This window comes from Erpetoichthys calabaricus, chromosome 3 (assembly GCF_900747795.2).
Source record: "Erpetoichthys calabaricus chromosome 3, fErpCal1.3, whole genome shotgun sequence".
NCBI lineage: Eukaryota > Metazoa > Chordata > Cladistia > Polypteriformes > Polypteridae > Erpetoichthys > Erpetoichthys calabaricus.
In genome coordinates this window covers 81,142,598-81,160,789 of record NC_041396.2, presented here as the reverse complement: position 1 = coordinate 81,160,789, position 18,192 = coordinate 81,142,598, and the positions used below count along the sequence as shown (strand labels likewise).

General features: G+C 36.8%; 1 protein-coding gene across 3 annotated transcripts in view; it reads right to left on the bottom strand.

Moving 5' to 3' along the window:
- The window catches only part of LOC114648140 (synaptotagmin-2-like), a 392,683-nt gene that overhangs the window by 16,220 nt on the left and 358,271 nt on the right, over positions 1-18,192 (bottom strand). For 2 of the 3 annotated variants that reach the window (XM_051925469.1, XM_028796989.2), the window contains 2 exons: positions 16,198-16,329; positions 7,035-7,202 (listed from right to left, as the gene is read on the bottom strand). In XM_051925469.1, the coding sequence (XP_051781429.1) occupies positions 7,035-7,202; positions 16,198-16,329 (300 nt within the window). The remainder of the gene's footprint in view (positions 1-7,034; positions 7,203-16,197; positions 16,330-18,192) is intronic. The other variant, XM_051925470.1, reaches the window with a different exon arrangement.

Here is an 18,192-nt window from a genome sequence, read left to right as displayed (position 1 = left end):
ACCCTAGGGGGGTGGGAAGTAACAAAAAGGGGGGCGCGAAGATGTGAAAAAAAGTAAACAAGAATCGAAAATATGAAAAATACATCTATTGAAACCAAAACAAATTAACTTAAACTACATTCTGATACTAGAAAAATAAATATAGAGTTAGATAAATGTCGATAAAAGTTAAGTAGGTATAATAAAATATGCATCTATGATATATCATTAATTAAAAAAGAACAAATTGGTATTAGTGGGCTCCTTTCAAAAAAACATTAGGGGGGCGCGATTAAAACTGTTATGAAAATTTGGGTCGCAAATACTTAAAGGTTGAGAAACGCTGTTTTAGAGCCTGATAAAAGCTAGTGTGACTCAGTATAAGAAGCCTGTTAGGTATTGACAAGTTGAAGTGGTAATCCATGTCGAAAAAAATGCAATTTAAGCTTTATAGGTTTTGCGCAGGTATTTAACATATTGTACAAGCAGTTTGTGTTGTATGGATGGGATTTCTCTTTAGCCTTATTGCTAGTTTTTCATAACCAGCACTCCCATATCACTGATGGTAATGTTTTGTTGCTTATGTTTGGTCCAGAATCTTTTCATGTGTAGCTCCTAGATGGTGGAATGAGCTGCCCACCTCCTTTCGAAATTCTAGCACCCTCAATATGTTTAAGAAGCATTTGTAGATTCTCTTGTTTAGTGAATATTTTTCTAACTGATATGCAGTTAGGTTTTTGTAAACTAGGAGTTGTAACTTACTTGTATTTTAATAATAATAATAATAATAATTCTTTACATTTATATAAAGTTAGTATGATGTATAATTCTATACATTTCTTTACAGTGCTTTTCATAGTGAGTGGGGAGCCACTAAGGTGTAGCATCCATCTGGATGCTGTGATGGCAGGCATTTTTGTGCCAGTACACTCACCTTACATTAGCTGTTAGTTGCTGAAGGGGTGAGAGAAATAGCCAATTAGAGACAGGGGATGATTTGGGGCCAGAATGACTAGGCCATAGAGGGCAATTTAGCCTGGACATCGGGATAATCTATGGTCTTTATGAAGGATGCCCAAAGATCATTTTATGAACACAGATAGTCAGGACTGGGTTTTATGTCTCATTTTATTCTGAGCCCTTCACTTGTGAGGATCAGTTTTTGCAACCGTGTCCAGTAACACTTCCCAAACAGGTCCCCAGATTGATGTTTACTCAATTATATTGTAAGTCACTTTGGATAAAAGTGTCTGCCAAGGAAATAAATGTAAATGTAATGTAAATGTTTATATACAATTAAATGAATTTAACAAGACACTGGAGAACAAGCTGACCTTGCCAAAATGTTATTCTCCTGGATGCAAGGAAATCATAATTGGAAAAAGCATAACAATGCAAAAAAAAAAAAGAAAAATGCTGTCTTTGGCACAGATGCCAACAATAATTCTTCAGGTAGGCACCACATGTCTCCTTTCCTAATTTTACTGCAAATCAGTATGTTAGTAGCGCTTGCCCATATTATAGAATCAGCCAGCATTTCCGCTTTACTAATCCCCCTACACATACTGTACCTTCAAAAATGTCATAACTAAGTAAAAATTCACATTGTTTAAATATTTTCACAGCTTTCAGTGGGAGCACCATAACCAGCTCTGCATGCGAGCCAGAATGAAAGCGGGGGCGCAAGACTTACTGCTAATTACATAATAATCCACAGAATGTGGGAAAACAATGTTAATTACTGACTTATTCCTGCAGGGGAATTACAATTCAAACATGGCAACACAGAAATGAGAAAAACAGAAAAAGAATTGTGATTAACACAATGATTGCCCAGCTGGGCTGTCCACACGTACTATGTGAAAATGGGCCAAGACAAACAAACACTGAATACTGTATTTATATGTAATGTTTTAGCTGTGAATTAATTCTCTTGCTCTTTATATGGACAGTACAGTTGTTTTTTTGCTTTTTTAACTGAAATCCAGGAGGTGAAATGACATTTTTCATGCAATGCAAGAAGTCACATATGGGAACTGAGCAATCGCCCCCTACAGTTCAACAAAGCCTCACAATTAGTACATAAAAATATTATAAGCAGAAGCACCTCAAAGTACTTCACATATAAAGGGCACAATTTACAGAGAAGCACATTGTTACGTAGTAGATTAAGTAACTTGTGGATTTTTTGTAACTGCAAAGAACAAATTGACATCCTATGACTTTTGTTTTCTGTTTTTGCCAGCAAAACAAGACAAGAATAAAGCATTGTCCTCTCAAGTGTCAGAAATTCCAGTTGTTCTAATGACATTAATGCTCCTTAGCCTTGACCTACAAGTATGCAGAGCTCCTTTATTTCGTCTTCCTGAATCTACTTATTCTGCTTTAGGGTCGTGGGGGCCAGATCCTTTCCTGGAATTTACACAGCAGGAAACCAGCCCTTGATGGTAATGTCAGTCCATTATAGTGTATACTGTATATAATTATTGAGTTCCAATGTGGTTTTGTCAGATAACTGAAATTTCAAGGGGCTTGTATTACGTCACAGAGCTCCATGACGAGAGACAGAAAATTTACGCAGTGTGAGAAAAGAATGTGAATAATCTAGTGGTTGATCAGAATGGAACTTGCACATGCAGAATTGTGTCAATGTGTGTGCAATGTTTTGAAGGGCTTCTGCATCTCATTCAGGGCATCACCAGTTTATTTTATTCACAAAATAGCAGATATGGTGCCAGTAAAGGAAATGCTAGGATCCTGCACAGGATGGGTAACTACAGACAGAGCAGAGGCAGATCTGGGTAAAGGAGCATCATGCTTATAGTGCATCTAGGAACCCCTTGATGGCACCATATTCTGGCACTGCTATAGGCTGGAACGAATAAGTGCATTTTTAAAAAATTCTTTATATCCAAGCCACATAATTTTTCTCTTGTTTTACTGAAAAAAACATAATTTTTTATGTCATCTAGTGTATTTACAGGTATGTCTGTTTTGGTGTCATCAGAAACCACCACAAATTCAGGAAAGATGTTAAAGTCACTGCTGTCATCCTGATTATCTTTAATACTCTCTTGAATGGTGGCCCTTTATCAAACAACACCAAAATATAACTGGTACTCTTCTGAAGCTGTCGGGACAGAACACTGTCCCCACTACCCTAATCTTGATTAAACAGATTTGTTAATAGATAAACAGACTGAAAAAACTACAGCCTGTTCCTGAGTCTTCCAGGCCTCAAATCTCATGGGCTTCATTACACCTCACCAGGCTCAGCTATTCTCTCTTCCTAACATATACACAATCTTATGTACAATTTTGCTTGTAACTTTCTAAGCTATAATTCCTAATACCCCAGAAAACCTGTCTATGCTGTGCATCTTGTGTCAGTCCAGAAGACTACAGTAAGAACTTCAATTGGTCTCAGAAAACATTATGACTTCCTTCTCAACTAAGAGCCTTCTGTGAGTCTCCAGGAGTTACAGTAAATCAAGGATACTAACCCATATTTTTTACTTTTTCTTTCTAGAGTAAAATACTAGAAAGGCATTACCCCTTTAAAATAAATGTGCAATCTTTGAGCCCACTAATACTTCTCTTTATACTACAGTGTACTAGAAGAAAACATCAAGCTAAATGTTCTACATCTAAGGCTTGGCTAAAAATGAATAAGCATACAGGATAAAGATCATAAACCTCACGAGCAAATCTATGATTGAATGACTAAGAATGTGAAGAACCAAGGTTTGGGAATGACTAAGTTGAAGTGCACAGTGTCATTAGGTTTAACAGATTTTTCAGTTTTAATAATGCATTGTTCTTTGTTTTTGATAGTGTATTCTTTCCAATCTACTCCATTTGTTTATTAATACTGTGAGTCCTGTGAATAGCGCTTTATGAAATATAATATTGATTGACCGAGAGATGATGAAATGCATATTCAAATGGGTACACATAGCATATGTATGGTTAGAAAGCTCTAAATCAGTTAATCTTTTTTTTCTGCTGTTCTTGATTTTACCTGCACCAACAATACTTTGTCAAATTTGCTCAAAATGATTTGATTACTAAAGGTTCATTAATGCTCTAAATTAGTGTATCATAAATTGTGGGTTGCAATCCAGATTGGGTCACGGGCACGTTTGTGATGGGTCACCACACGATTTTGTAGTAAAATTAACCAAGTTCATCCAAGTGTGAATTTTCATAAAACATCCTCTATTTACCGCACTGCTTATTATGGTAGTATATGATCTGCGAAGTAGCTTGTGAACAATGATGTTGCTGTATCACAAAAATATTGTATGAACATATAATTAACATTCCTCATGACACCAACCTGAATAAAAAAAAGTCAAATTAAAATGACTGACAGCAAAGATGCGTATTAGAAAAAGGGAGAGAGGAGGGAATGGCACAGACAAGCCTGTAAGGTGGAAAAACAAGGTGTTAGTTTGCAAATATGAAGTAAAAATAACAGACAAGGCACAAAGATGTGATGATTTTCAGGGTGTTGTGAAGGGTCAGAATGGCAGGGATTAATGATGAACAATCCCCACTGACTATGCTTTTCCATGTGTTTGGTGAAAACGCAGAAATACTTGGGAATTTCAGCAAATTCCGTGAAATTCATTGAAGGTATTGGAGATGGAGAAACATAAATTAGTTTTGATTGATTTTTAATAGTACAGTAGTCTTTTAAGCATCCCCGAGGGCTACAGGAATGTCTTCCAACTATGCTGTACCAATTATTGTGACCAAAAATGTGACCTTACCTATGGGACTGCAGTGCTGACCACTGTGCAACTGTGCCACACGGAGATGAATTTATGTAGCATATCAGGCTGCATAGTCACTTTCTAGAACCAGCTCAGTTATAGTCAAAAAAACACACTTTCGCAGAGAGAGAAATCAGAGAAATGCTGGATCAACTGTTGTTATGCACAAATCTTATATCTCATGGTAATACAAATCTTAGTAAGAGATTGATTATGTAATGTAATCAGCTTAACCCATCTAAGACATTTGCCTCGTGCATCATGCAGCACTGCCCCTCTGTAGGAGGACAGCTTTCTACAGCAGTGGTTTTCAAAATTTACATTGTGATTCCCCACTCACTGGGCCATTGCAAGAAACAGAGATAAAATAATTGAACACTAGAAGCATCACAGCCAACACCAATTGGTATTATGTTTATAAATCTTTAATTATTTCATGTCATGCTCCTATCCTTCCTTGAATATTTAGAAAATGTGATTATTTTTTTAACACAAAAGACCCTGTATTACAACCACAAGTAACAATATTGAACATTGGTACCCAGGTGTGAAACACTGTCTCTCACAGACTTGATTGTTTTTGCAAATCCTTTTTACCTTGATAAATGCTCTCCTGCTGCTGTTATTGACATTACTAAAAGTTGTTTCCCAGAATTACTGTCTGTCTTCAGCAGACAACTATGAAATAATCAACAAAAAAATGTCACACTTATTATCACTCACATTGTTTTTACTGCACGTGATAAAGAAAAAAAATAAACCAGAAAACTGTCGGCAATCCAGTTATTTTAGTTAGGTAATAAAAGACTGTAAACACATTTGAAAAGTAATTGCAATGTTTTCCTACATTGTGTAATACATAGTACACAGCCAGCATGAATTTCACATGAGGAAGAACATGTGAAGTGGCACATAGTGAACTGAGCGATTGCTCTGCGAGTGATGAGTGCAGCAGTGGAACAGAGCTCGCTCTCAAAGTTTTCACAGAAATGGCAGTTCCAACAATAAATGAGAATGAAAAAATAAATATTGGGCTTTCTTTGTGATGTTATACTGCCATCGCAAAGTATCATGTGGTGCTGGGAAAAAAAGTTTGCCTAAACTGGCTGAGGGGGAATTTTAAAGAAACAATTTTTTCATCAAATAAGGTCACCTAGCAAATTTGCTGAAAATTTCAATTTGGCAAAATTCACTAATCAACACTAGTGGAGGATATACATATATTGCCATGGCAGTGTCTGATGCTAAATACAGTTTCAGTGGTCAAATACAACTGATTGGTGCCTCATTATGTGTTTGCTGCTAAGGCATACATTAAACCTACATTATATTTGTAATAGAGGTGCAAAGAAGATTTTGTATTAAGTTAAACATGCCTCAGCAAGGAGGAATTCCTTTTCTTAACAGTGCTTTGATAAATTTCAATCAGTTGATGACGTGTTTGTTGGACCACTTAGAACTGTAGAACACCAGAAAGTATCAAAAGGATTTTGGCATTTAGCACAACACCAGTTGGCAGCATAAACATTTCAAACATGACTGTTCTCCAAACTCTCAATCAAGTTATATCCTATCCCATGAATAAAATACAAATAGAACATCCATTTTATGAATAATTTAGCTATGTTACTCAACTCTCTGTACTGTGTTTAGTGAATTGTTAAATGAAAACTGGGATATACTGAACTCATTTAGAAGAATATATTATACCTGGTGCAGCTCATTTGTAAAATGTTATTTATTACTTATCCAGTGCCAGGAGTCAGGTGATTAATTTAGTTGACCCTTCATACAATCCATTCAAAAATCACTAAACTAAATGTTACACCAAGCATTTTTACTAGAAGTGATATATTTTGTTTTTATTTTATGACCATTGTTATTTATTTATGTATGACTGTGCTGTCACTATGGTAATATTCCTATTCTTGGGTCCCAGTATGATACTGAGTTTCTTATTTGGGTCTTCAGATTAAAAAGTGTAAGAACCTCCTCTAATTTGCTGATTGTTATACAATTTTGTATAATAAGGACATTCTTTTCATTGTCACTGACTACTCTGTTCTTTGTATGATAGCATTGGAAGGTGGCAAACGATGCAGCTCCTCAGGAAATCCACAGTATAATTGAAAGACTTACTGAATAACTAAACTGGAATATTTTCTATTGAGCCCTTACATACTCAAACAACTCAAAGATCACAAGCAATGAGACTGTAGCCAAATTTTCAAGAAATTATCTGTGTTTGGAGTTGATGGTCTCATTCTTATTATTTACCTTGAAGGTGAAAGACTCATTAAAAACAGGATTCAACGTTTTCTTATGGACCTTGGTATCAAACTTCTTTTTCTTGTCTGGTAGAAGAAAAACTTTAACATAGGGGTCAGAGGTGCCTCCCATATCCATAGAGATTAGGTCTGCTGCCTGGATAATACCAACTGTCAGCTGAAAGAGAATGAAGAATAGGTCAGTGGCTTTTCCTGTGGGTAGTATTGTCAAAGCATAACTGAAACGGAGATAGTGATCTTGTCAAGACTGAGCCACACAAGTACTTACCCTTAAGTCATACTTCTGTCAAGATCTCTAATGGAATGATTTTTTTTCACTCTGAGAAATTTCTTATGCCGCAATGTTTCAGACCTTATTCATTACCCCCTGGTGGTGTACTTATATGATTGCCAACAATCAATAAAAAGAAGAGGAGTAGGTCAGTCCACTAATTATAGTGTGCAAAACAACCACTTCAGTACCTTAGCTACACATCAGCATGTGTTCCTTTCTTTATTTTTGGTGCCCTTTATTTTAGAATTGGTTATATTTTTTGAAGTTCTTTTTTTTCCCTTGCTGTCTGTGGCTTATTCCTGCCTTGTATCTGATGCTTCCCAGCATAGTCTCTCGAACCCAACAACCTTGAAATTATTATTTAGGGTAGAGAATGTTATGGTATGTTATTCTCTTCCCGAACAGTGCATAATTGGGGGATTAAGTGACTACTACCTGAGTTGTATGGCCTAGTTTATTAAGTAAAAACCTAAATGTCTATGAATTATACCACATTTTTGATGATAACATCACAGGGCACAAATCAGGCCATGTAAATCAGGAAGACAGACACCTAAACATACTGCATTTGTGTACATTTTGTAGAGCTATGCCTGCAAAAACATCTGAGACATGGTCAGCTTGATGACTGACATCTTAAAGAGAGTATCGAGAAAGGTCCAAGAGCCAAACAAAACCCAAGCAAAGATAAGCATTTGATTGAAACAGCTGCTTTGTATGGAAGACTGGAGAAGTGTGAGAACAATTCTGAAGATACAATATCAGTAACTCTGAATGCACAACAGATCAGATGCTGTTTTAAATCAACTATACCGTTAAAACTTTAGAATTACTATGGCAGGAACAGTCCATTTAGCTCATCCATTTCTGTTGTCATACTATTAAGTTTTGAAGTTCCACAATATGCTAACCTCTAACATATTACTTGGTAACATTAATGAATCTAGAAGAAGATACAATAGCATTGGAGCACAAACTAATTTAGCTTCCCCTCATTGCCGTATATAATTGCACTGATGTTGTTTGAATGGTTTTTGGTTCAATACCTATCTGTCTGATTGTTTCCAGGTAATAACCTGCCGGCCACATGTAAAGCTACAATTCAGAGGTATGGACTTGCAAACTGGTGTCTGACAAAATGCTGATGCGAACAGCCTCAACTCTTTCACACACATTCAGGATCGTAAAACTTGCTAAGGTCACTCCGGTTTGGTCCCTGGAAGCCCCACTACTTTCACCCCACGGGAAAATTTAAAAATAGAAAGTGCAGCAAATTGGCATACATGGACAAATCAGATTAGAAAGAGCATGGAGAGCCATCAATTCAGAACAGAGCAGATTGGAGAAAGAGGCAGTTTCAGCAGGGCAATGTCTATGATTCCTTTTGGTGCTGGCACTTTTATTTTGCATTAATCTTTTGTGTATTAAACAGGGCACTGACTGGCCCCCTACCTTTTGTTGTTTTGCTCTTGTTTTCCTTATATTTTTTAGACTGCAACATTTCTTGAATGCTGTTGGATTGTCATTATTTTAGCTATTGTTCTATTCCCTTTTAAAAAGGTGCTGAGGACACAATTCCAAAGCAGTCATGTCCAAATGCAATAAAATTGATCCTGAATTTGAAGTAGGAGGACAACAGTGATCCCACCAGCTTTTAGCTACACTTGACCTTAATGGGAGTTGACAAAAATGGGTCCGCACTGGAGATTGACTAACAAATTCGGGATACATTTAAAAAAAGCATTGTATCGTTTTTTATCAATCCCTCTGTTAGTGAAACAGCTTAATCCAGTTCAGGGTCACAGGTATGACATTTTTATTACATGCAAATTAGTATTTAAAAAGGAAACTTGGATTGACCTTGAAATAGCAGAAAAATAATTGTGTTTTCTTGGAGTGATCAAATTCCAGCAAACCCAGAAATTGTTTGCAAGGCCTGTATCGAGCTGCAGAGCTATTAATAATATAACATCAGTAATTTTGAGCTTGTGGGTATTGAGGATTAATATTTTATTTCCAATGTGTGTAAGTTTCAGGAAAGGCTTGAAGAAGCAATATTTTCAATATGACTTGATGCTCTTCAGGGAAAAAAACTAATTTTGAATATTATTTTAAACATATTTTGGTAATTTCATAAGATGAGAAACATTTAAAAAATCTAAATGAAACATGTACTGTTTATAAAAGAGAAATAAATAACTGCAGCATTTATAATATTGATTTGATGAAAAATAATTTAACAGATTTCAGTTGACAGTTTCAGTGGATTAACTGTATGAATGACTCAAGTTGGTTCCTCCATTTTTTAGGTTATATAACAGTACATTCCCTGGTGCCTATAACTTAAATGTGCAGAAGGATAAAGGGAAATAAATATCTATGTAAATGTTGGTAAATGCTGTAAGTACTTAACTTTGAGGAAATCGCTAGAACATGATCAGGAAATGTTAATAATAAGAGAATAAAAAATATAAATTAATGCCAAATACTGACTGTTACAAATCCTCCAGAGTATGCTACATCATTGTGTCAATTAGTAAAGCACTTTTTTAAACAAATCAGGATCCCCTTTAGATTCGGCTTGGTCTCAGAATTGCAGCACTGGAATTCTGGCCCATGCATTCTCTAACACATGCTGTATCTTTTGGAAATACTCAAACTTATTAATTATGGGAATGAGGAGGGTACTGCATTAAACTGATTTAACTTCCCTGTCTCCACATCCATTCCAGAACTAGCCACGTAACATTCTTTCCTTATATTATACAGTTAAAGCCCAATCTCAGATGCCCACACAAATAGATACACATCATTAACTATTATGTTCTTATGGTGTTCATGGTGAAAGGTGGCAGAGGGAAGAAAAATGGAGCTATAGGACAAAAGCCAAGCCCAACTAAGTCCCTGAAAAAGTAAAGGAGTGAGGTAATGGAATATAGAGTGGAATTCATCAGAGTTTCTTTAGATTGTTATTTAGCATAATTTAGGACCTCTGAAGAACATATAAACCCTATGTGCATATTATGGAGATCAGTCTACCAGGATAGTACATAGTCCTTCACATGGAAAATGGGGATTAAGGTTGCATGAATACCCAAGGAATGCAAGATGCCCAAGTGCATCCAGATGGCATTCATGACCCCAGAGTAGATTGCAGAGGTTATCCTGAAAGTGATCCCAAACTTGAATTTAAAATTAAGGTCAGTGAACATGCATTAGGGAGGTGAGCTTGATAAAAGTTTTGACTGCTTGGAGAGCAAGGCCAGAGGATTTCTGAGGAATTTATGGAAGGATTGTGGGTGATTGGCATGATAATAATGGATGAAAGTGGGCTAGCTACCCTTCCATATGCAAAGGGCATCTATCTTGATTAGAATGGTCCAGTGAAGTGATAGGGTTTGTTACTTCCTGTTATTATTTGTGTATTTTTGTTAGTCCTGTTGTTCATGATTCCTTTTATAATAAAGACTCTAATGTTTATCCCTTTGGCCTTTAGTATTAATTATAGATTCAGGGCCAGTTTCAGGGTGCTACCTTTTTGTTTATCTCTACTTGTATGAAAAATGCAGTTACAGGTGCAAAACACAAATACACAATATTAAACCACCACCATCAGTCAGGATTGTTAACTGGCAAAATGGATCCATAGACTAATGAGCATTTCCCTATATCCCAGACTTTTTGTCAATGTCAATCAGCAGGAAAGTGTTTTTCTTTTCCAGTCCTCCAAAGTACAGGGGCTAGTGTTTAAACTTTGTTTTATATGTAGCAGAATTGATGGACTTGAAATTTCGGTAAAATCATAACACTTACAGATACTATTTATGATCTTCAGGGAGCACACAAGCAGGTGGAAAGTACAAAGTCGCAGTGCTTTCAACTGAACTGGATAAAGTGTGTCTATTTATAGATGAGAGGTCCAAGAGGCAGTAGCTAGCTGTTAAACAAAATTTCAGAGTGATTTACAGATCATAACCTATGGTGATGGCGAAACGCAAAACACAATCTAAAAGCAAACACCTGCGCCAAATGCAGAGCATGCACTCTGAAAAGAAAAAAGGATATTCTGAATGCTTTTAGGCAGTGAATTCACACATGAGAGTTAGGCATGTTATACATAGGTTACTACTAAACACAAGGTGGTGACCTTGTCAATAGTGTTTCTCTCTTTAAAGAGGTGCTGCTTAAACACAGTGGGCAACTGTACGGTATTTTCGAAACATTCAAAATGAAATGTGCCATTCTAATTAAACAGGTTAAGGTTAAACACCAAAGGCTACTGTGCAAATTCAAAAACTGTGGATGATGCATTATTTAAGATGGTTGCATTTAAGCATAGGAGTACAATAAGCAGATTCAGTGTGTTCAAAAACTAAAGGCTGTGCTCTGTTTAAAGTGGGGTTATTCAAACACAGACATCTACTGTGTATGCTGTTTGACAATCTATTATTTAAACAGGTATACTATGCTATTTGATTGATTTGAAAACAAAACATTGTGTTCTGTTTACAATGACTGCATTTAAACAGAAGGCTAACTTATGCCATGCTATATTAAAGGAGGTCGTGTTTGAATACAGCAGGCCGCTGTACACTGAGGAGAACACTCACAAGCTAAAGATGATGTTCTCCTTAAAGAAGGTGTGTTTGTACACAGAAGGGCACAGAGCGTTACTTCAAAGTATTAAAAGCTAATCACAGTGGCAGCAATTAAACCCAAAAAGCTGCTCTATGTTACTTAAATGATTTCAAAAGTAAAAAGATGATACTCTGCATAATGTGGGTATATCAAAACAAAAATGTTTGCTTTAGCAATTTTAATTTATTTAAAAATATAAGATGGTCATCTATCAAGGGAAGGTTGCTCATTGGTGTTTAAAAAGAAGGATCCACTAGAAGATATTTTGATCAATTCACAAAAAATAGTATTTATTTAAATATGAAACATTTAAACACATAGGGTTGGAGGAACAGCAGTGGTAGTATTCTATGTAAAGTTGCTTATGAATACAAAGTGATGTGCTGTTTCGAAGGAAGGAATGTGAAAGGTGGTACTGCATTTAAAACCAGTATATCTAAAACAATGCCTCAGAATGTGTCAGAATGTGCTTCACATGCTTCCTTTTCAAAAATAGTTAAGATCAGGTTTTGATCATAAAGTTAGAATCAGTGCAAGTACTTTATACATTTTGAGAGAATGCTATGCAGGCAAGGTGCTGCTAGGGAGAAAAGGGACAAGGATAACGTCCTGCAAAGTAGTAGAGATGGAACACAGCACGCTCCACCATTAGTGGAAAATGTCATCATTGCATTATATATCAATAGGCAGTGTCTGGGACAGTATGATATTTTTATTAAGGGAGCGCTCCAGAGATGATTGCTCTTTGGGCAGTGTTGTAAAAAATATTTATTACTTGGAGGGCTGTCAGAAGAACAAGAGCAGTCATTCAGACTAATAGCCAGCAGAAAGAGGTTCATAATGGGAACATACCTTATTGCAAAAATATAGAGGGCAAAGATGTGCTGTGCTACCAAGGTTACCTAGGCCCTTGATGGTGATATGGGGTCTTAAGAGTGTAGGGATATCAGGAGCTGCTAGAAGAAACTCTGTGATCACGGAAACCAGTACCTTCAGTGGGAAATCATGTGTGGAAGTGATTTTGGGAATTTCAGTTGAAGTAGCTACAGGGAGGACATTAAATCCTAATGCTTCTTAGTGGCCTGTTGGGTTTTGAGCTGGGAAGTGAGTTGGACAAGGGCTCACTCATGGGAGGAAAATGAGCCAGGCTGAAGAAATAGAATGTGAGGTGAGAAAAAGCGTGTTTATTATGGTACTGGAATGTTGGGCACGTAGGAGATCCACCACACTTGATTGTGTTCAAACCCAGTGTATGAGGGGCCAAATACACTGGCATGCAAAAGCATTCAATCCCTTTAAAGTCATGATAATTTTCTGCATGACAAAAGATTTGTACACTTACAGTAATTATCTATTCAGTATTTTTAATGTGAACTCTTTTGTTTGTAACAGTAAAATTCCAAAGTAAAAATAAAACAATTTCTGTAGATATTTAACTGAAGAAGAACAACTCAAAAGTTAGTGTTTGCATAAGTATTTAAACCTCTGTGCTTTTGGAAGCTTCTGATTTACACAAATGACACAAAGGTGACAGTCATTTGACAGTTATAATTAAACATCATTAGGTACTACTTATGAGTCCTTTATATCTCTCTGGATATAAAAAGCAACTTTTGTAAGGGACACATAGTCTTTGCTGGACAATCACTGCAAAAAGGAGCATTCTGCTGATGTGAGAAACAAAGTCATTGAAATGCACAAGGCAGGAAATGGCTACAAAAAATATTGAAGATATTTGAATGTCCCATTAAGCTTTGTTGGATCCATCGCCAGAGAGTGGATGGTTCATCACAGCACCCAGACTCTTACTAGAACAGGCCATCCTTCAAAACTAAACATTACAGCAAGACATCCAGTGGTGAGAGGAGCTACTTAAAACCCAGCAGTCACTTTCAGACGTCTGTAATGTTCTTTGGCTGAAACTGGAGTGAAGGTTCATGGGTCCACAATTTCAAGAGCTCTCCATAAAAAAGGTCTCTACGGGAGGGTAGCAAGAAGAAGCCATCCTGAAAGAAGGTCCACATAAAAGGATGTATGGCATTTGTTACAAAGCCTGAGAAGGACCCAGTTAAGATGTGGGACAAGGTTTTATGGTCAAATGAGACCAAAATCGAACTTTCTGGCCAGGCTTCACAGAGGTACGTGTGGCGTAAAACTAACACTGCCAATGCATCAAGAAACACCATACCTACTGTAAAATATAGTGGTGGCAGCATCATGCTATGGGGATGCTTTTCATGTGCTGGGACTGGGAATCTTGTCAGAGTTGGAGGGACAATGGACGGACTCAAATACTGTAAAATATTGCAGGAGAACTTATTCCAGTCTGCTATGAACCTATGGCTCAGGAGAAGATTCATCTTTCAGCATGATAATGACCCTAAGCATAAGGACAAAGTGACACTGAAATAGCTCAAAAACAGAAAGGTGAATGTTTTGAAATGGCCAAGTCAAAGCCCTAATCTTTACCATATTCTGTGGAAGTATTTGAAAACTGCTGTCCAGAGGCGCCATTCCCATGAACACAGAAGATCTCTATAAATTTTGCAAAGAGGAATGGGGTAGAATCACTCGTAAACAATGTGAAAAACTGATATTCTTAACCCAAAATAATTAAAGGCTGTTTTTGCAACAAAAGGATTCTCAACAAAGAATTAATATGTAGGGCTGTGATTGATTTCATTATGTGTGCCCAAAAAAAATTAGTCTAGAGAAGTGTTTCCCAACCTTTTGTTCTGTAATGGCACACTTTTTGTAACCAAAATCATGCCAAGGCACACCACTATTTTACTTGCCACATACACATTCTATCTCATGCACATACTCAATTGCAGAAAGGGGCAGCACTACTGGAGAAGCTGGTAAAAAGGAGCTCTGAGATCAGCGTTTTCAGATATGGCACTTAGTCAGCACTTTGGTGGCAGCTGCAAGCTGCTTCACCCTTTTGGCCAACCTTCTCTGCCTCAGAGGCAAATTGTATTCCCACAATAAACCAGTGCTGTGAGGCACGCTGGTGACCACACACCCAGGGCAGATGGACTCCAGCAGCCTGGAGACGCATCATAAGTGCTCTAAGTTCTGTGTCGGCAACATAACAATCATGGAGCTGCTTTTATGCCAGCTTCTCCAGTGTAGACATGTCCACCTCAGACAGGCCTCGACCACATGCAGAGTTTGTCCCTCTTGGGTTCAGACCCAGGTACACTACACTATTATTTCCATGGCACACCTGGGTAGCTCTCATCTTGCAGCACTGTGCCACGACATACTGGTTGAAAAACACTAGTCAAGATTACTTTCATGCCTCTTGCAAGTTTCAGATGTTTTAGGTCTCGTACCCCTGTCATTGTCCACAACGCTTTAACACTTTGAAACAGCAAACAGGTAAAGCAAAAAAGGCATTACCTGCACCACATCCAGTTAGCCAACTCTATCATAACAAGAGTGGAAAAAGTCTGTGTGCAAACTCATCCTCGATTGCTTGCCTGCTGCTGAATTCTTAAGTCAGGTCAGTCCAGTCCAAGCTTCTTTATCTTCTTTTTTTCTTCAAGTGAATGATTTATGAAGGGGTATTTCATTAAAGAAATAACCAAATTTTCTTTCATTTGTGAAGTTCCACTTGTAGTTGCCATCTCCCTAAAGTCATGCTCAGTCATCTGTAGTTACATTAATGGCTGGTGTGAACTGTGAACCATTGATGTCAACTTGAAATAGTGCATTGATGATTGTCCAATCACAGTAGATTAAAAAAAAAACTAAAATAATCCTAATTCGCTACTAATAAATGCCAGGCACACTTCACACAGGAAATATAGGTATTTACACAGAAATTAAACAAGTACAAGTTGGAACCAGTTTTTAATGGATGTTGACATGTGCTGACACCAGGCACGTTGTGCAAATAGACACATTTATTTCATGATTATTTTGCATTACCTAATTAATTTTAAGTAGAGTTTTTAAAATATTTGGAGAAGGGGCAACGCCCTAGCACCCCATATTACAAACCACCACTGGGAAGTATGGTGAAAAACCAACTGTAATCTTATTCCATTCCATATCTTATGGATACTAGAATGATTTTCTAATCACTGTAATTATTTGTGAGTACTTCACCAAATAGACATGAGATAATAGAGTGTCACTGTCAACAGTCTGGATTACAAAATGTTCCACATAAAGTACATTATGAGCCTGATGTACTGCAGACATAGTTGAAATGACCTATTTTAAAACCTACCTTGTTGTCCTGGAAGTCATAATCCAAAGAATATTGCAATTTTCCCAATTTCTCTTCTTCTTTCACTTCTTCTTCTTTTTCTTCCTCTGTTAGCCCTGTTTCGGCATCATCATCCTCATCATCCTGTTTTACCTGAAAAATTCACCAAATAAGTATGAGAAGTCAGAATCTTTTGATAACCTAATTTAATTTTTAGGTAGGCTTGACTGCTCCCTTGACTTTTATTTTTTTGTTTGTTTTTGCTCTTGTTGGGTTTTTATATTGCTAAGTGCAACATAAATACAGATTTCTTAACTTTCTCATATAACTGAGATAAGTTTAATTATTAAGGCTATCACGTAGATTGACTGAGACTGCAGTGGAAAACTTGCATGGAAAGCTCTCACATTCACACAATGGCAACAAAGAACGTCAGTCAGTAAAAGCTTTGGAAATATGCTTTGCCTTAAATGGAAGCTTCAGGAACTACACTTTTATTACCCACCTGTTTAGCCATCATCTAAAATATGTGATAATTCTTGTGATCAAAGAAGGTTTAGGTACGTATAGGACACAGAAGGCGAAGGAGGCTGTCAAGTCCTTGTGGTCTAATCTTCAAGCTTGGGTGTTTTGTGTTAGTGCTGGAGACTAGCAGAGAGCTTGATCTAAGATGCATTATGTCTCAGAATCGTAGGCCTACCTGCATTAAATTGTTATCGTTCAAAGTAACAGAATGTTGCAGTTAAAGCCTAATGTGGTCCTAAATCCAAAGCTTTGTGTCTAGAAACATTTACTTAATCTTATTTAATTAAAAAAAGCAATGATTTTTACTGAAAGAAAATTACAGCTTTTTCTGCTAATCGCTCTTTTCTGCAGTGGATCAGAATTTCATTCTTGCATTCTCCACTAGGTGACAAAAACCTAAGGGCGCGCACAAAAAGGCGAGCTTCAAAAGGGCGACCTCAATTGGGCACGGCGAATAAAGGCGCGCGTAAATAAAGACGAGCTTCAAAAGGGCGACCTCAATTGGGTGAATGTTTTAATATTCTTGCTTTCGCCTTTTTATACGTTCAATCATTGCCTTTATCTAATAAACTTTCTGTAATAATTTTGTTGCGTTTGCCTTTATTCGCTGCGCCCAATTGAGGTCGCCCTTTTGAAGCTCGCCTTTTTGTGCGCGCCCTTATTGAATAGAATCTTGTATTGAGCAGACTCGAAAATGTCTTTGCAATGATCTATCATTTGTGACTAACATTTACTTAAGCATCTTTGCATGCAAAAGAATCACCTGCGAAAGGCCACACCTATTAAAACTGTAGGACCACACTATTCTAGAATAATCTTCTCAAGATGCACAAGTCAACAAGAACTATATGCTTCATAATATGCTATTGTAAAACTAAGGCCATTCAGCCAATTGGACACGCTTCCCCATAGGATCACAGACTGCTGGGCCCTGTCCCAGCAATGCAGAAACCAACCACGAATGAGATGCTTCCCCACAAAGCTACACTCATTCATACCAGATCATGTCTGATTTACCAGTTGACCTATCACAGACCATTAATGGATGTGAGAGAACTCTGAGAAAATGTATGCAGACTGCAGTATGTATAGCTTTCATTCAGATAGTTTCCCATTCCCAAGAGCTGAAACCAAGATTCCTAAAGCACTATCCACTACAACATATTTTTCTAAATAGTGTTCATTCCTATAAAACTAAATTCAATTAACAAGGTTCAAAAAGAAGGAATAGATGGATGGATAAAATAAAATACGTTTTATTTAATACTTTCATTATAATGGCAAACAATTACAAATACATATACAGAATTAATAAATAAGTCAAAACATCTAATAATATGCTCTTATGAATAAATCCATTTTCAGAGTACAAATAATTACCTTTGGTAGTTTGCTAAAGGCAGTGTTTGATACAATATATACATTAAACTTCATCAGGAAAAGAAATGATTCTAATAATTGATAGCTGACTGTATTTTTTCAATATGAATA